At 40.9% G+C, this 20,247-nt stretch overlaps 1 protein-coding gene across 2 annotated transcripts in view; it reads left to right on the top strand.

Moving 5' to 3' along the window:
- PPP4R4 (protein phosphatase 4 regulatory subunit 4) overlaps positions 1-20,247 on the top strand; it is an 83,413-nt gene that overhangs the window by 24,529 nt on the left and 38,637 nt on the right. For both annotated transcript variants that reach the window (XM_083501703.1, XM_083501702.1), the window contains exons 3-5: positions 4,839-4,941; positions 16,068-16,215; positions 17,201-17,274. In XM_083501703.1, the coding sequence (XP_083357829.1) occupies positions 4,839-4,941; positions 16,068-16,215; positions 17,201-17,274 (325 nt within the window). The remainder of the gene's footprint in view (positions 1-4,838; positions 4,942-16,067; positions 16,216-17,200; positions 17,275-20,247) is intronic.

Here is a 20,247-nt window from a genome sequence, read left to right as displayed (position 1 = left end):
CCTAAATATATCTTGAGTTGGAGGATCACGGTTAATATGCACACTTGAGTTGCATGAAATCTGTAATTTGCATATCTTTCTCATGAATATGCAAGTTCCTGTTCTGTGAACGCCTTGTACTAATTCTATCGCACTCTGATAATAGTAACCTTTAATTGTGAAAAGCTTTCAGTAACTCATGGAAATTTTTACTATGTGGGTCAGAATATTGAGTGCTAATAATTCATGGTGAATTTGGGCTCCATTTTATCTTGAGGTTTCATATTTAAGTAAGTCACATATTTAAATGTATCTTTTAAATCACAAGGGAATAGGAGCTTGCTTTTTATATTTTATCTATAACAATAGCGAACTGAATCCTTATGAAGTCTGAATGGCCCTATTCATCAACAAGAGAGTGGTGTCAGCATAAGAGGGAGGTATCAAAGTGGTGGAGGATGTGAAAGACAGCCCAGTGAGGACTAACCATGCTTAGTGGGCTTAAGACGGTAGTGAAATGGAGTATCCTGCAAAAGGGCATGAACATTTCTTGCTGAACAGGAGCACTCCAAACCACAGTATTTTGTTGCCATTCTTACGTGTATTAACACAACATAAATATTAAAACCTTGACAGATTGAACTCTGTAGCTAAATATGACTCTGGTTATTAAGATTTGTGGAATTGTTGTATTTTAAATTGATTTTATCTTATATTTCTGCATTGTTTATCCTTTTTTTTTTTTGTACACCATTTTGGAATTTCTCCATATGTTAAAGCAGTTTATATATATTTTAACACAAATAATCATATTGCTGTTGTCAGGATTCCAATGAGCTTTCAGGTTGTTCAAAAGTTATTTGGAAGACTGCAAAGAATATATATTGCCCCCAGCCATGTGAAATGACTTTTTAATATACTGTGGAGAGTCTTGTCATTTCTATCCTTTGTCCCACTATGTTTTATGATGCGCAGCTTGAACAGATTAGGGCCCACTGAATTCAACTGGAGTTTCTCCCAAGTAATTTAAGAATTGCAGCCTTACTATTTCTGAGGCATGCATCCAAAACTGTTAATGGATCTGCTTATCCACTTAGTAATGGTGATAAGAAAGCTCTCTAAATATGTTTCTGAAGGCAAGGCATTGAGATAAGCTCATATTCAGAGTTTGCATCAGTCATTATCTTGAAGTCTATTTGAGCAGAATGCTCTGCCTTGACTTCAGAAACATAGTGCTAGAGCAGGATCCTCCAGCTTCTACAACCTTCAACATGCTCTAGACTAGCTAGAAAAGTTGAGCTTTGTATTTATTGGGTGTGATCTATTCCTCTCTGTGTGTGTCTGTGTGTAGAGGGGAGGAATCAGTACCAGTAGCATACCCACGACTACCGAATTATTCTGTCTAGGAGGTTTTTGCATTTGTTACTCACTGAATTACCTCTCACCATGGAAATAGCTGGAGCAGAACTTGTCCAACTGTGCAGATCTCCCTACTGGAATCAAAGAGTGTAGATGTTGTGCAGTCTTGTATATAACAGCACAAAAGGTAACACCCAACTCTGCCATTCCACTAGCAGAGCAAATTTCCACTTGAACAATGCAAAGTTAACTTGGTAACCCCCACTCAAGTTGCAATAAGACATACAAGCAAGGCAAACATTCCCATAATATATGCAAGCACTCTAGGACTATAGTTCAGTCTTTTTCACAGGCTCCATCAACAGTCTTAAGGGAGCCCCAAGGTTGGTAAAAGTTATTTAGGTGGCTTGGCACTCACCCCCCAAAATGCCTAAGAGGACAGACTGTAGTCTTGTGGCCACAGGATACTGATTTAGTGTTGCCACTGGGTTTTTTTGTAGTTGGTGGGGTGATGACAAACTAACTGGGTAGAAGCGGGAATGGGATGAAGCGCTGAAATCCTGAGCAACAGCATTGAGCACTGCAACATTTTGTTGCAGGACCTGATTGTTTGTAATCACTATATATAGCTTAACTTCTATAGAAAAAAATTGAAAATGTAGAAATGATTTTCCCTCCATGAAAACCTTAGCATTGTGAAGTTTGTTCACACAATGGCAGAATAGTTAAGTTGACTAAGTTTTGGGAGAGCTTTCCTGTGGTTAGTGCTTTTAATAAAATGACACTTTCTAGACAATGCTGAATTTGCAGCAACCCCTGATTGAAATAAAAAGTGTGTGTGTATATTTTGATGCATCTTACAGTGTTAAAACTGCTGGAGTGACCACAATATGATAGATGGTTTTAATTCAGAATCGCTAAAGAGCAGAGGATCACCAATTCTGCTATTTCAGTAGAAATAAAAGAAAAATCTTCCACAGTTGGAAAATTACAGCTTGTGTAGGTGTTAAAAACCCTCTGCTTCTCATTTTAAATTGACAGCAAGCCAGCCACTTGGAGCTTTTTTTAAAAAAAGGAAAGGCCTCATTTTTCTTTAGAATTGCATATCATCACACCACTTTTTTGTGTTAACATACAGTTTACACAAATGCTGGCTTCCTCTTTGTGCCAAAATGAACGAATCTCTTCCCATCCCCCCTGCCACATCATTTTATTGGTTAACTTCACGGAAAAGGATTCACATATATGTGTTTATTATAGTATAGCATGTTAACGTGTGATGAATATTTTTTTTTAAGCAGGATTAATATGAAAAAGATTTATCTAGTACAGAATTAAGAACTTCCCATAAAGACAAATCTTGGAAGTAATTCAAAACTTGGCTATAGTTTGAGAGACTGACACTGTGTACTTAACATTTCCATCTGGACCCTTTTATTTTTTAAAATATGTGTGAATTTATTAACAGAAACATGAACATGTGAAAGTGCCTTATACTGAGTCAGATGGTTAGTGCATCTGGGCATACTGTCTTCAAGGTCTCAGACAGATGTATTTTCTAGTAACGCTATCTGAATTCCTATTAACCATATATGTTATGGTTTGAATCTAGAACATTGTGCATTCAATTTTGAGTTTTTTGAGTTATGTGCCTCTTTCAACTACAAATAAGCAATGAGGTTATTCTAATGCTCCTTATCTTTCTTCCCTTCCCAGCCCATCAAAAGGACCCCAGTTGAATATCCCTAAAGTTTTTATAACAGATGTTATATTATTCAAGGATAATGATTCCCCAGTATGAGAGTTATCTAATACATATACATACATATACCAGTATATCTATCTTCCTATCTATTAGTTAAATTAGTGAAATCCAATATTCTGCATAATAGCCTGTCTTATTACTGAAGAAACCCATTCTGATTGTATGTCAGGATGTAGATTGGAGTCCGTAACTGAATGTTAGTTTTCATCTCAAATTTGTCTACTAAGGGTATTTCCCCAGCACTCAAGTTACAGTTTCCCCCATATATAGCATAAGGCTCAAGTGCCAGAACCAGTTATTGTGAGGCTCCTAAAATATCATCCCATGCTCATGTTATAAATTTGTCTCCTGTCCTGTATGTAGAGAAGCCCATGGGTTCTGCATACAGAAAGTGCTTGGTTCCATCCTTGGCATCTCCAGGTAGGGCTAGGAAGGGATTCCTTGTCTGAGACCCTGGAGAGGCATTCCCAGTCAGCACAGATTATACTAAACTACATGGACCAATACTCTAATTCAGTATTATGCAGCTGCCTATGTTCTGTTCCTATGTAAGCCATAGACAATCAAAAGCATACCAGTCACTCAGTCAGTAGCAAGTACTAGCCTGGAGGAGCTGGACTTTGGACAACTCCATGTTAACAGCTTGTTCCAACAAGGTCTGGAACCCAACTGAGCTGTTGTGGCAAGAATGGACAGCCTGCAGCCCGACAAATATTTCTGGACTCCAGCTCCCATTAGGCCAGGAAGCATGGCCAGTGGTCACAGATGATGGGAGTTGCAGTCCCACAGCACTTGGAGAGCCACAGGTTCTCAATCCCTGCTTTATGGGGAGGAATATAGAAGGACCTTTTCCAGGTTCTGCTTCCTCTGGATGAAATGGTTGGTGGATGAAGGAAGAGTATCTTACGGTACTTTGAAAGCAGAGCTGCAATAATTTGATTCCAAGCACTTAGCATCTTCACTCCTTTTGTTCACTGAGATCCAGCTCTGTGAGAAGTGAAATGACAAGGAACCTGGCAGAGGGCCTTCTTGGTAGTGGCACCAACCCTGTGGAATGCCCTCTCATCAGATGTCGAGATAAGTAGCTATGCAACCTTTAGAAGGCATCCGAAGGCAGCCCTGTATAGGGAACTTTTAAATGTTTAATGTTTTATTATGTTTTTATATATCTTGGTAGCTGCTCAGAGTGACTGGGGCAACCCAGTCTGGTGGGTGGGGTACAATTAACAACAACAACAACAACAACAACTGGTTATTACAGATTACTCTTGCTTGTGGTTTCAGGGTTGAGATTACATTCTTACCAAGCCCCCTCAAGTTAGCAGTTGCTTTATTGGTGATGCAAAAATACTACTTGCTACACATCTGGAAATGATAAGACTTTCATTGGCTTGTAACAGTTTCTTGCCTCAGCTGCATGTTGCTTCTGTTTTGGTAAAGCAATTAAAATGGTGTTTTAAGGATACATTGTGACTTTACTGAATGCATTTCAATCACATCACATCGGAGGTAGAATGTTTTCGTTGTGCATTGTTATGCTACTTCTAGTTAATTAAATGAAGATTTGTGTTGCATGCACTTTTAAATTAAATTTCAAAGCGTTAAATACGTGTAATTTATGTATTGTAATGCTTAAACAAGAGAGATATGAGCAAAGGTTTTTTGGTTTTTTTTGTCTTTTGCTAAAGATGTTCTCATTGCAAAATACTTTAAAACAAATGTGTTTTTTTATAAGTTCTGGTCAGGATATCCAAGGAACAAGCGTGGTTGCAAGTCTTCCAGTTCTGATGCGACAGAATCCTGCAGAGACGCTAAGGAGAGTCCTGCCAAAAGTTAGAGTAAGTGTAGTATGCCTTACTTTGATTGTTGTTTTTTATCTTCTTTAAAATAATTGAATGCGACCCACATCCCATTCTTGCTAATGACAAAGCTCCCATTGATTTTAACAGTTGTGAGTCAGACCTTCAATAAAGAAGGCAACAAAAGAAAACATGTTTTTCAGATTGAATAACATACTCCAATAGCACTGTATTGGTAACTCTTTATAATTAGTGTATTTGTATGAGATTTTAGTTATTTAACCATATATGGAAAATTAAAACTGCTAGCTATCCTGGTGAGATGAATGCATGTTTATTGCATTATTCTGGGATATCAGTGCTATTGGTTTCCAATAGTTGTCTCCAGTCAATAATTTGTCTACTGGTTTATTTATGTATGCATTTAAAGCTTGCTTATACTATCCAGGGCTGAGGGCAGATTATAAAAACATTTATATTTTTTTTAACAAGGGAGTGACAGAGACAGGTTTTGACTCAAAAGGGCTTGCAATCACACACACACACACACACACACACACACACACACACTGTTTTAGTTTGAAAACTTTAGACTTTTCACAAGCCCGTAAGTATAATTTTAATTTCCTCCTCCAAAACCCTAAGCTTTCACCAAGAGAACTCCTTCCACCCAGTTCAAACACCTGCTCTTTCACTTACATGTTTTATGTGATCCAAAGAACCCATTATTTAAGGAGCTGTTCAGCTAGCTCTGGGCACTTAGTGTGGCCTTGGACTTGTCATTCTTGAACAATAGTGCTCCATGCTGTGTTGTAAGATGAAAAGGCCTATGGAACACGCAGAAGCTCTTTGGTACACCTAAAGTAGTGGAGGGATTGCAGACAATAGTGCCTCTGTGTAGACTGCCTGTGCTAATGGAATCCTGTTGTAGCTTGGAAATGCTTGTATAAAACATGAAGTTATTTGAGATCCTTATTGGAAGCCATGGTCCAAGTGTCCTTCCCATCCGAGTTGAGGAAGGTGGAGACTGGTGACAGTGTCTTCTTGGTGGCGGCACTATGGTTGTAGAGCAACATCCCAAGGGACACTTAAATGGTGCCTACCCTTCTAACTTTTAGGCACCAGATAAATACATTCATGGGGGGTTTGGAGCTTTTAATTACATTTTTCTTTCTGTGCTGTTGTTTTTATTGTTTTCTGGTACACCTATGAATTTCTACTTGTATTCATTCTTAATCTTACTGTTGCCTTTTGGAATTTTTTCTCTCTACTTGGCTTTGTATGAAGTAGTGTTTTATTTTTGTTGTGGCTGCTTTGGATATTTAGGATGTAATTCTATACTGCAGTCTGGCACTTGAGGTCCTATAGGTTTAGACATGAGCCTTCCTATGCTGGTGGAATGCGGCCATGACTCAGTCATCCAAGCCATTCTGCTTATGACGTTGTGCTGTCAGAAAGGCTGAAATGGGGTGGGAATGTGGGCAGCATGGCAAAGAAGCACACTTAATTTGTATCCTGCAAAATAAGTCTCCATCTCCACTGCAGAGCTAGAACCAAGAATTTTACTCCCACTGATTTCAGAGTAAGGGAATTTTTTTTTTAGCCAACAGTTAAAGATTTTGCCTGTGCTGTATGTGTTGTTTCTTTGTTGTCAAGGATTGATATACAGGGATCCATTTCCCCCACCCTAGTAGCGGAATATAGTGTTTTTTAAAAATGTTTTTAGAAGTTCTTACTGTTTTTAAATACTTTATTTTTATTTTTAAATTGATTGCTTTGCTTCTTTGCTGTCTGCTGCCATGATCCTCTTTTGGGAGGAAGCATGGGAGTTTAGATGATGATGATAATAACACTACTAATAATTATATATGACCTCAGGGGGGGGGGGAGAGGCTTGATGGGATCTAAGACAGTGAGCTCTCTTTTATCGACTCAGTCGGGTCCCCTGATTGGATGCTGCCAGGGTGTACAAGACAGTGAGTGGGGTTCAAAAGAGATGAGGGGGGAGAAAGACGGGTTGAGAGAAGAACTCCATGCCCTCCTGAGTTGGCCACTAGAGGTCGCTGCTGTCAGTGTGTTTCTGTGGCTGCCTTCATTGCATATCCTGGTCCCTGCTATTGGCTGCTTGCCAGAAAAGTGGCTCATGAACCCCTGAGTGGCTGATGACCCCTTGTCCGTTCCTGTGTGTATGTGTGCTCACGTGTGGTGCTTGTAAAACTGGTTGTGAGGAGCATTAGGGGATTCAAGCCCCTGTCTGTAGGGAGAGATGCATGGGGACTAGCAGTTGGGGGAACATCATTGTCTGCGCCACTGAGGCTGATGGAGTGGGGCAGACGTGGTGTTGTGCATGTTTTGTGTGTGGTGAAGCAGGTTGTGTGCCTTAGCCCCTTCATGTATGCTTACCATGTGGTGGACGCTGGCAGAATTTTCAGGGACGTTGTGGGTGTGTCTGTCATTGCTATGCTGCTTGTGTGTTTTCTGTGTTGTGTGTTTTCACCTTGTCCCCCTTGGGCCAAGCACGCATGGATGCAGCGGCTGTTCCATCAGTGGAGTGGCAGCACAATATTAACGCACAATTGCTCTGTCTATTTTCGCAGCCTCTTCAGTCTGACTTACAGGAAGCATTTCCCTTTTGTTTAAAGTTTTGTTCCCTTAGCTTTCCCTTTTGTTTAAAGAATTCTATTTTCTTTCTGTTAAAAGTGTGACATCTACTGAAGGGTTCAGTTGTTGTTAGTTGTTAGGTATGTGGCCTTCTAGTAAGGAAGTAGTAGGAGTCCTAATGATAAATTGCCCCCTTTTAATTGGCTGAGCCACGTGTGGCATTTGAAATCTTGCCGACTGAAGTTCTGGAACACATCTGAACATTTGTTTGTTGGTTCTTCTTTCATTTAAGTTCTGAACGAAGTGGCAATTTTCTAATTTAGCCCAAGGGCTCTTTAATATATTTCCAGCATATTCCCATCCGCCTCTTTCTTCCTGTGTTTCCTTGAATTATTTGATAGACTTTAAAGGTCATCCATAATAGTGACTGTGGAGGCTTTGGGGGGAAACAGAACAAACGGAAAAGGAGTCATAATTGTAAGTGTTTGCAAGAGCCTCAGACTATCACTGCTAATAATTTGGGCTAATCTTTTTCATGTTGTCATGGCTCTTATTCTTAGGTGGTCTGCAAGTTGAAAATTACGTTGGTTCACTTTTCTCTTTAAAATGACAAGATGAGAAGAAACTTTTGACTTATTAAAAATGTCAGCTTACTTGACTATAGTGTTGTGATATGGGTATCTTCTGACTTTTTACTGAAGGAAGAAGACTTCTAAGAATAGCTTGACTGTGAGGTCTCCCTCAGCAGAGGAGGTGAAGAGTATTTTGAAACGTACTGCCTGTTTGGCTGCTATTTGGCCCTTGGGCTTCAGGCTCCCATGTAACCCTCCTCAACTCTCACCTTTGCCCTCAGCACAGAGAAAAGGTATTGAGTGAGGGCAACCTTCTACCTTTAAATCTTGAGTTCAAATAAATAGGAGGTTTCTCTGGTGCATTCTTTTGGCTTCTGCAAGCGACAAGATAAATGGGATAGGAAGTGTACAAGCCCAGAGATTATATTCAGAAAAACACGCGGGAGCTCAAATTTTGTAAGCCATTAAGGGTGTACACACTTGGTGTCCCTCCTTCAACCTTTTTGCATTCAGTTCTGCAGTAACAGCATTTTACGGAATGCAATTAGATTTCTCCAATTAGGATGAAATCATGTACTCTTTTGTTGCCTGGAGAGGGCTTAGGCCTGTTTCAGATCCTACTCTAAAAATAGCATCCCCATCCAAAGAAGCACCTAGACAAGTGAAGTTTCTACTTCTTTGAGTTGCTGTTCATAGCAGCTGACTGTTATAATTTGAGATGACTGTTGTTGCCATTGGTAGTATTGCACAAAGTTCAGGCTTGCTAGTAATTATTTATTTCACTACTGTGGCATCTAGATTTTTCAGAAGTATGTTAACATATTAATTTGCATGTATTTGAATATACTGTATAAGCTAATTTATTTTGAGATTTCAGGATAGCATACAAGCAATCATTTTTTTTGGGGGGGGGGGAAATCTAAATAGAACAAAATGGCTTAAAGCACAACACATTTTGCATTCTGTCATCCTTATCCTGCTCAGCTAACACAATCTGAAAGGTCTTGTACTGCTTTCAAAATATTCACAGGTTTTCTGTGGGTAGTTTCACCATTTCTTAGAAAACTTTATTTCAGTGGAGTGGAAATGGTTCTTCAACATGCGTTTTAACACACCCGACAATAAACAGGGTTCTTACTTTGCCTGGGAATGTGGTTGATAATTGGATAATCTTGCACTAATTATTATTTCACGTCAGAAAACTAGCTCGTCAGCTGATGTGGAACAGCCAGGCAGTGACTTGTTCTTGGGTGCCAAATAGCAAGTAAATCCATGACTACTTTTGCCTCTCTTCTTAGATAGTATATCATTCTATTATGGCTGTAGTCCAACCTGCTCCTGTTGACATTATTTTGTCATATATCATGGGCTGAATAATGATTTTGCATATTAGCATGGGTAGGGACTTGGCAAAAGCAGCAGTTATGTCTGCCCTGTGTATCCTTCCATGCTTTATGAATTATGGTTGAGCTACCATGAAACCCAAAACTCCTGAGTCTTCCAGCTCAGTGCAGTCTTCCTATTTCACTTGCAAATGGCAGTTAAAGAGCACTCAAGCCAGAAGGCAAGAAATGAAATATTATTATTGTTGTTATTATTATTATTAAATTTGTATACCACCCTATACCTGCAGTTCTCAGGGTGGTTCACAGGATAAAATATGTGAAGTCCCATTTGTGATCATGCTTCAAAATAACGTTATAATAGTCTAACCTCATGTAGTCTGGTTCTAACCTCTTTCACATGAATAGGAAGTGGATCTGAGCTGCAGAAATGATTCAGTTGAGCCTTTCATCCCATCCTTGTCTCCCAGTCCTTTCCACCTGATTTTTTCACGACAGGATGCAGTGGGAAAGGAGTAAAACGAACACCAAGACTTAGGGTTTCTTCCATAACTGGAACAGAAGCGGGGGGGGGGGGGGCGCATCTTGCTACTTCCTCCAAGGTTGTCACCTTTGACAAATGTCTTATTTGTCTAATGGGCAAGCCAGCACTGTTCATTCTGAGTTTCTTGCTATTGCAAGCTAAGCAGCTGGTATGTGGGAGAAATTGGAAGGAGATGCTTAGTATGCATTAAAAAAAGGACATGTAATGGTTTGCTCCCGGAATCTTGGGATTTATGCCGCTGTTTACAAGCTAGTTAAGTGTAAACCATTCTGAGAAGATGGATTTAGACAGAGGAGTGGCTCATGGGCATGCTCTAACATCCTCAAATTATAATAATAACACTGGTCCTCAAAACGTTCTTATCAAGGTGTGGCAATGTGATAAATACAGATTTTGTACTGTAACTTTTTGACTCCTGGCCTGTTACATATGTTCTAAATAATAGAATTTTAGTGTAAGGTCGATTGCTTTTGTTCTGGTAATGCCTTAGGGGTGTATCCAATGCTGCTCATATATAACAGAGCAGACTTCCATTTATGCAGTGGGACTTCACCTCCTGCCTGCAGTCTGCTGTGTTCCCTCAAAATCTGCACCAAATGATTGAAGAAATGCACTGGGACAGCTTTTGGTAGTGCAAGGGGGACTGCAGGGGAGAGCAGGGAAGTTAGGCTCCTCTTGTGTAATATTGGGTCCTTCCCATAGTTAATTTTCTTGCCGAAACTCAAAATTCAAGTTGGCTTAGTGCTCAAAATGTCTTGCAATCAGAAATGCAGGAAGTGTGCACATTACATACAAGGATGATGCATTCTTTTATTTCAAAAAAACCTGTATTTTCAAGGAGAAGGAAGTGAACATCTTTGTAGGATCCTTTTGGGTCAACAAAAGGAGTATTGCACTTATGGCAAGTTCAGTTTAAATGCATGTGAGTTAGAGGTCAGGCTGCCCAATGGCCCAGCACAAGGTTTAGTTTAGTAACTTTACTTCTCTAGGTCACAGTTCCAAAGCTGCCATTGTTTATCTTGGGAACAGAGAACTGACCATCATTTGAGAAGGCTTTTAGATATCATCTGCTGCCTTTCCCAAGCAGCAACCACTATTGCACGAATCCCCATGGGACCTTTCTTCTGGGTAGGCTCTGATACTTTTTAAAGACTGTGGCAGGCAGTCTGTTGATCATTGCGTTTATTTATATACCGCTTGATATAAAGGAAAGCTCCAAGTGGATTACAAAAATACTGAAATGAAATAATGAAATCAACAGTAGCCAAAAAGAAATAAAACATATCTAACTTCTACATGTCTCTATAGGCTTACCTAATCAAAAACATTTTAAGCAGGCACCAAAAAAGAGTACAGAGAAGATTCCTGCCTAATGTCAATAAGTTCCAAAGTGTAGGTGCTGGCACACCAAAATATTGATTTCTTAGAAGTATGGATCTAGTATTATATGCACCTATAACAGTGCCAGTTCTGCAGATCCAAGTAGTCGAGTGGGCATAAATGAGGTCAAGTGACCCTAGTCTGCTCATGCTCCTAATCTGCTGGTGCTTTCTTGCCTTTCTCCCCAATGTTCTGTCACTCTCAATTTGTTTTCCCACTACAAGATATCTGTGCCTTGTTCTATGGGATTCTAAGGGATGTTCTATGCTCTAAGGGATATTTAATGGCTTTCAAGGGCAAACCCTTAGTGAAAAATCAGAGAAACTTGGAATTGTAAAATATATTTGAATTACACTTATCATCCAGTAAAATGCTAAATATAGCTCTTTAATCAAGGCACACAGTCACTATGGTGAACATATATAAATCTTCCTCCTTAAATGTGAATAATTGATTTTCCTTATAGTTTTATGTTTCGTATGTGTAATTCTGGATTGACATTTCCATATTGAGCTGTCATGGTTGTCCACCTTGCATAGAGGAAATGACGTGCGCACGTTCTATTCACGCAACAGCTGTCTGCACAATCTTTAAGCCAGGATGTTTCACTTGGATGTGAAGTGTTTCAGTTTTGTGCCATAAATTTCCACCTTGGTACAGCTCTTTCTATGTATCAGAGTCATCAAGGAAAGTTGAAGCAATGCACCTTTTTTATTCCTTTGTAATACTTTTGTGTAGGTTTTAAAAGAGCTTGACAGTTTATATTGTCAGCTTTCACTCTGACAGCATACTAGAAATTAGAACTTACTTAACATTTCATTTATTATATTGTTAACCATTTGAGCAGATTACTTTACCATTTAACAAATAGGCTGAGGGTATCAATAAATCTCATTCTACGTATAATTAAAAATACGGTATGTCTTGCCTTCCCACCTCCCAGATGATATACCTCATCTTATGCGCATTTGACTTGTGCAATTTCAACTGTACACAGTGGAATACAGTCTGGTTGAAATTGTGCAAGTCAAGTCCCAAGCAAGCCCAATAACTTACGAGCTCTTTCAATGGCTAGACCCACTTGGTGGGCTGGTTCTGGGACTGATAATAATAATAATAATAATAATAATAATAATAACAATTATTATTATTATTATTATTATTATTATTATTATTATTATTATTATTATTATTTTATTTGTACCCTGCCCATCTGGCTGGGTTTCCCCAGCCACTCTGGGTGGCTTCCAACAAAGATTAAAAATACATTAAAAGGTCACACATTAAAAGCTTCCCTGATCAGGGATGCCTTCAGGTGTCTTCTAAATGTCAGGTAGTTGTTTATCTCTTTGACATCTGATGGGAGGGCATTCCACAGGGCGGACGCCACTCCTGAGAAGGCCCTCTGCCTGGTTCCCTGTAGCTTTGCTTCTTGCAATGAGGGAACCGCCAGAAGGCCCTCAGCGCTGGACCTCAGCGTCTGGGCAGAACGTTGGGGGTGGAGATGCTCCTTCAGGTATACTGGGCTGAGGCCGTTTAGGGCTTTAAAAGTCAACACCAACACTTTGAATTGTGCTCGGAAATGTACTGGGAGCCAATGTAGGTCTTTCAAGACTGGTGTTATGTGGTCTCAGCCCCCCCCCCCCCGTCACCAGTCTAGCTACTGCATTCTGGAGTAGTTGTAGTTTCTGGGTCACCTTCAAAGGTAGCCCCACGTAAAGCACATTGCAGTAGTCCAAGCATGAGATAACTAGAGAATGCACCACTCTGGTGAGACAGTCTGCGGGCAGGTAGGGTACCAGATGGAGCTGGTAGACAGCTGCCCTGGATACGGAATTGACCTGTGCCTCCATGGACAGCTGTGAGTCCAAAATGACTCCCAGGCTGCGCACCTGGTCCTTCAGGGGCACAGTTACCCCATTCAGGATCAGGGAGTCCTCCACACCAGCCCGCCCCCTGCCCCACAAGAACAGTACTTTTGTCTTGTCAGGATTCAACCTCAGTCCATTAGCCGCCATCCATCCTCCAACCGTCTCCAGGCACTCGCACAGGCCGTTCACCGCCTTCACTGGTTCTGATCTGAAAGAGAGGTAGAGCTCTCACAAGATCTCGCGGGACAATGTGACTTCCCGCAAGATCTCATGGGAACATCCCTAGCACTTTTAGAGCTGGTATGCCAGTAAGGCTGAGAGGTTAAAAGCTCTTTTCTTACTGGGTAACCCCAAGCGGACCCAGAGTGAAAAGAGCTTTTAAGCTCTTGGCCTTGTTTGCTGGGCAAGGCCCACTCAGCACACTAGCTCTAGGATTGCTGGGGATGCTCTCCCCCCCCCCCCGCCCCACTTCATCAGTCACTTTAGAGAAGGCAGGCTGGCTAGCTGCAGGGCAGCTCCAAGGGTTTGGCTCTACGCAATTTCGGCGTATACACATAACCCTTGGAACCGAACCCCCATTTAAGATGAGGCATTGCTGTACTATAAACGTTCTTTCTATATCAATAATTTAGGAAGTAAAGTTAAATATTGGCCTGTACATTCTAGGTATGCAGTAGATTTGTATCTCCAGCTCAGAGGCACAACACATAAATTGAAATGAGTTCTACTTGATTTGTGTTGACAGACCCATGCTGTGCACGGAGGAAATCGCATGAATATAGAAGCCTCACTAAACAGGAAAGATACCTAAAGCCACAGTTAATGATATTCAGTACAAAACATTATAATCCATTTACATCTTTGCCATACTGATGCCTGATGCACAGGAGTCTGTCAGTGCTTTTGGTGTATTTATGCCATTTATTGATTATACAAATGCGCGTCATTGTGATAGACTGATTGTGTATGGAGAGAGGGCACCTCTCTAGACTCTGTATGAAGACCCACACTGTACTGCAGGGGAGTTTGGGCTGCACTTTGCTGGGGGCAGGGCAGGCAGGTGTTGCTCACACTGCCACATTTCCCCCTACTGAATTTACCTCTCCCCGCCACAAGTGGAGTGAGTGGCAGCCATTCTGCAGGAAATAAATGAGTTCACACAGTACTGGTTAAGAATCCCCATATCCTGCCCCAAGTTAACTCGGTATCTGAGGTGAGGCACAGGTTTTGCCCCCCAAACTGTGTTCCACATTGCAGCCCAGTTATTTTGTCCAATAGAATTTAGCAGGATCAATTGAAAACAGAGCCAGACCCCATACACAACAGAATCTTGGGAATCTTAATACATACTAGGTGAACTCTCCTCAGCTTGTTTGAGAAGTGGCTTTGTATTTTGAAGGGTTGTTTTTTTTGTGGGTGTTCAAGAAAAAGCTTGTTTGTTTCCAAGAACTCTGTTTGGGCTAAACACTGTGCATGCATGCTGATTGTGCTGCAGCTTATCAGATTGCCCACTGTGAATTGTAATTCCCAGCACCAGCTATGGCTGCCACTTGGAAAGTGAGCCCCCATCCCACAATGCCAAAAAAGTACACCAGGGAGCAAGTGGGGGGGGGGGGTTAGAACTGGGTGGTGGCAGCATTAATATAAAGTTTTGGTAACAAGCAATTCATAGAAGTGACCCGAGTGGCGAAGATGCAAAACAATAGTGGCTCAGTTTTGTTTGTTTGCTTGCATTTTTTAAAGCCAAGAAGAGTTTCAGCAAGAGTAAGGGGTTAATATTAAAGAACAAATGCACATCCACAGACTAAGCAGCCTAAGCAGCCTTGACTGCTGAACTTGCACTTGTAGCAGAATTCTAGTTCCAGAAATTAACTTTTGAGTGAAATGTGTTATAATTCATACCACTTGAGAATTAGCTGGATTATTTTGTATTCCAAGCCAAGAGTGTGACCAATACACAACACTGGGGCTATGATTTATATAGTTGTGTGTGTATATCGAAAGGAACAACCTAAACAATCCAGTGTGTTTAAGTAATGAGGATGGGCAGAAATTGTTTGTTTATTTAAAATATTTATATGCCTCTGTTCATACAATGCCCCACAGCTGTTTACAAGATATAATAATAATAATAATAATAATAATAATAATAATAATAACAACAACAACAACAACAACAACAATAATAATTCAGCAAAATCAAATAAAGAAAGTAAGAACAAGAACAAGGCAGGTATGGTACATGAATTTTTAGAAGATTTATAGCAGCCACCTTTAATGTTCATAGGCCATATTAGTGTCAGGACTACCACAGAGTAGGACCTACTTTTGGTGGAAACGATCCAACCCTTTGATGAATGTTGCTGTTTATCACACCAGCGGTAAGGTCGGCCTGAATTCTGGTTTTTATTGGCTTTTTTCCAAGAATAGTGATGTGACAGTCATATATAACAGAGGTACATAACATCGGTGACCAAATCAAATGTAGGCTGGATTGTATTCTGCATACACATGGCACAATCTAAAATGGCAGCACCCATTGGATTGAATTTGATAGGATATTTGTGTGCATGTGGGTCAGTGAAGAGGGGGCAGAAATGAATAATTCAAAACTTCTTCTGCCTAGGCAAGAAACTCATCAAAACTAGCTGGGCAGTTTATATTTGGCAAAAAGAGAGGATTGAAGATGAATTATTCTCTTCTGGTTTTATGAAATTATGGTGCGTTTTGTCTGGTACAGATAATTTTTGGCCTGACCATGCTCTTTCTTGCTGTAATGGTTATGTTTGCCTTTCATATCTATAAGCCTCACTCTTTGATTTAAATCTTCTCTCTCCTGCCTCGGATTACACAGGAGGTCCTGCCTGTTGCAGGGGTGGAAATGCAGTTAACAGCTGCTGTTTCACTTTTGACTATTCTACAAGAGGAGTCAATATCCATCCATACTTACTCCCACTCCTTCCTACACATCATTCTACAGAATCTGGAGCACAGAGATGCAGGTCAGAGGCATGACATGCTGCTGATTTCTTAGCTTGCTATGCTTTTTCTTTGCTCAGTGATATACTATTTAAAGCAGTGCATGCACCAATAAAAAAATAAAACGGTGCCATAGTATGATCTTGCCAACACTATGTATAATGCAGTATGCAGTTGATTACCCAAAACCTGATTTTGAAGTACAGTAGAGCTTTGAGGGCCTTAGCTTGAAGTGATCACTGCCTGTGCTTCGGTTCAAATAGCCATGAATTGTATCAGCAGATTTACAACAGATCTCATGTTGTGTGTATGTGCTCCGGAAGCTGACTTGATTTTGTTAGCACGGTCCAGAAGAAAAAGAATGTCCTAGATCAGGAAACAGCCTTTCAACATCCCAGAAATGTTCCATCTTTTAAAGATCTACACAGGAAAGAACTGAAAATGCTACTGCTATTCTAGCCTGCATCAACAGATGTATTGTGTCCAGATCAAGGGAAGTAATAGTACTGCTCTATTCCGCCTTGGTCAGACCGCAGCTGGAATACTGTGTCCAGTTCATACCAGGCCACTTGCTTCTAATGAAAAAGATGGACAAAAAGCACTCCCAAACTCCAGACCTGATCCTTTAGGGTGAGTGCAGGCCCCTCCAGAAAAGGTGGGTCACCATTCACCTGGGAGGGCAAACCCACTTACTATCGGTACTTTCATTTGGCTTAGATTAAGACTCAGTTTATTGATCCTCATCCTATCCATTACTGCAGCCAAGCACTGTTTTAGCACCTCTGCTACATTGATGAAAAAGAGAGTTGCATATCATCTGCATATTGCTGACACATCGTTCTTTAACTCCAGATGACCTTCCCTTAGCAGTTTCACGTGGGTGTGTCCATCCTCATGTTAGTTGCCATTTAAGAGCTTGGTTAATTGAGGTCACAACCTGAAGTAGCTTCCTGGAATAGGAATATGATATAACATGTATATATCTACAGTCTTTTTTGTACCTAACAGGTGTCAGTAATGCATGGCTGGAAACCCTTCTTGCTGCAATAGAAGCTTTGCCAAAAGAAACCATCAGACATGAGGTAATTTTGTTTTCCTTTGAATATAACAGACAACATGAATACAGTCTGGGAAGGGGGGAGGATGTAGTGTGTCCTATAGTTTTCTGAACATTTGGCCTAACATTTTTATTTAGGGTCAAACTACGCATGCTGTTCAATTATATTTGATTGATTAAAAGCACTTACATACTGCTTAATATTACAAAAAATTCCCAGCTGTGTGCTTCAGGCAACAAAATGTAGTTGGCTCCAGCACTGTGCTATTGAGTTGCTATAGGGCTGTTGCAGCAAAGTCCATCCATCACTGTTGTCTGTGAACATAAGCCAAAGTCGGCGTATCCCAGTTCCTGAAGCCGCTTCTGCTGTTAACGACACATGTTCCAACTTCCATCAGCTCCAGCCAGCATCACCAACGGTCAAGGATGATAGGAATTTTAGTATTAACCACAGGAGAGCCACAGATTACCCTTTCCTGCTTCAGGTGTTCTTCCAGCTGCAAGGGAGCCAGTTACCTGTAAGAGCTCCTGTGTGACTAGGAGAAGATCTGAATTCCCTCATCCCCCTGGAGTAGTGATGATTCCATGGGAAGGACCCAATAAATATGTTTCACACCCCTGTGCTTGGTTCCTCTGAATATTCTCTCAGCCCCATTGGAGCTGTTCACAGATAGGTTGCTCTCGTGTGACTGGGAGAACATCTAAAGGGCACCGCAAGTGAATTTCAATCCATTCAAAGACAGCAGTGGTTGAGGCGGGGGTGTCTTGCTGGTGGCACTGCATTGCATCTGCCAGGATGGACGAGGTAGGGGTAGCTCTGGGTTGGCAAGGGTGCATGAATCTGACATACTGATTGTTTTAAAGCAAGGTTTTCCCAAATTTGGGTCTCCAGCTGTTTTTGGACTACAGTTCCCATCATCCCTGACCACTGGTCCTGCTAGATAGGGATGATGGGAGTTGAGGTCCAAAAAGAGCTGGAGACCAAAGTTTGGGAAACCCTGTTGAAAAGCAAGCATAGACAGCTCGTGGCCCACCTAGTTGAATTAATGCAGGCCATGTGGCGGCCTGCCATTTTGGTGGTCTGATGAGCTGCACTTGTCCAGCTTGGTGAGTCACACATTTGTTTGTTTTTATTTCAAAAAGATTATACACTGCTTGATTACCCCCCAAAACTCCACCCTCAAAGCAGTTTACAAAAAGATAAATCAACAAAATCAATAAAAATTTGCAGCCAAACTTTAAAACATACAGAAGTTAAAGTACTAAAATAGATTCAAATTCTAAATTGGTGCTTAGAAATTTGTGCAGGGCAGTTGTAAAGGTTGAAGGCACAAGGTACGTGAGGGTTTTTGAACAATCAGAATACCCTGTACAAATGTCAAATATTATTGGCATAGGAATAGTTCTCAGTATGTTGTGCACACTCCATTGTAAATTCTGAGATGGGGCAGGCATCCTACTGAAGGAAAACTGTATCAGATGAATGGTTGCATAGGAAATGAAATAAATGACAAGAATCTTAAAAAACTTCAATCAAAGGGTGAAAAAACTATAAACACTGGTTTTGGGAGGTGCAAAGCACTTCTGGCTTTAAAAAACCCACTTAAAAAATTAATTGACTTCTTGCATTTTCTCCCTGGAAACACTGTAAAACAAGATAATATTAACTTTCATGAGTAGCGTTGTGCAGAATATAATTGGTAAGATGTTTGTAGCTTCGTGTCAGGTATGGCATATAGGCCTTTTCATAATCTAATTAATTAGAGTAGACGAAAGCACTCTGGAGTTTCATTTGCTCTAAATGTCAAGTCTTCCTTTTCAGGTTTGTTTCTGATTTCACACATTTCATTCACAGACGCTTCCCCACAGGCCACTCCTGAAAGAGAGATAACAAAATGGGGATGGCTTACGGTGTGCTCAGACCACTGTAATATTTCAAGTGGTCTGCAATAGAAAATAACATGAAATAACCAGTCTGGTTTATTTGTTTGAGGTTGGGGTTTTTTGAGCACTGGGTTTTCTTTTTCAGAATCATGTGTATTGTTAAGGAGAAGCAAACGTCCAGTCATTGTTCTGGACAGGAATCTCTCCCCCCCCCCCCGCCCCCCGCTCATTCACTGCATCAAGACTGAAATTGAAATAAGTGAATGCATATTTATGGCAGTGTGTGTAGGTGTTGGGTGTGGGATGCAAGTATGCAGATTCAGCATTTATTATTGGGAATAACCTGGCAGGCCCCAAAGAGAGGGAAAAGCCACATCCAGACGTTGGAGTTAGGAAACAGTACTTCTGCTGTAGCAGTTAAGAGAGGACTGAGTGGGAAGCCATATGGAGGACAGGGGCAGGTCAGCCACCAAAACTAACCTAGAGGCAGTGCTATTTTTCTGGAAAAAGAGGTGCCAGAAGTCCCTTGTTCTCGTAGAGTGGCAATGGCGCCCACCTGAGAGGCAAGTTCCAACTGAAAAAAAAAGCCCTGCCTAGAGGCTTCCTGAACAAATCCGTACATATAACTGCACAAACTGGACTCCAATCAATGGCATCAAGTTGCAAGAAAATAGATTCTGACTAAGTATTTGGAAAAAAACTTTCTGACAGCAAGAGTTGGTTGGCAGTGGAAGAGACTCCCATGAGAGGTGGTGGGCTCTCCTTCCTTGGAGGTTTTTAAACAGAGATTGGATGCCCATCTGTCATGGAAGCTTTAGCTGAGATTCCTACATTGCAGGGGGTTGGACTAGATGACCCTTGGGTTCCTTCCAACTCTAAGATTCTATGATTCTATGAAATGACCACTCAAGAGCTGCAGTTATCTCACAACAATCCTGTGAAGTAGGTTAGGCTGAGAGATAGCGACTGGCTAGTGAACTTCATGGCTGAGAGGGGATTTGAGCCTGGGTCTCCCCAACCATAGTCTTAATGGCACTCCCAAAAGAAAGAAGTGTCTCTGTTTTGCTCTTACCTGCTGCCCATCCCATCAGGCTGTCCGCGTCCATCACAAGTG

Source organism: Podarcis liolepis, assembly GCF_965112155.1.
Source record: "Podarcis liolepis genome assembly, chromosome: 1".
NCBI lineage: Eukaryota > Metazoa > Chordata > Lepidosauria > Squamata > Lacertidae > Podarcis > Podarcis liolepis.
This window is presented reverse-complemented; position numbering and strand designations above follow the sequence as displayed.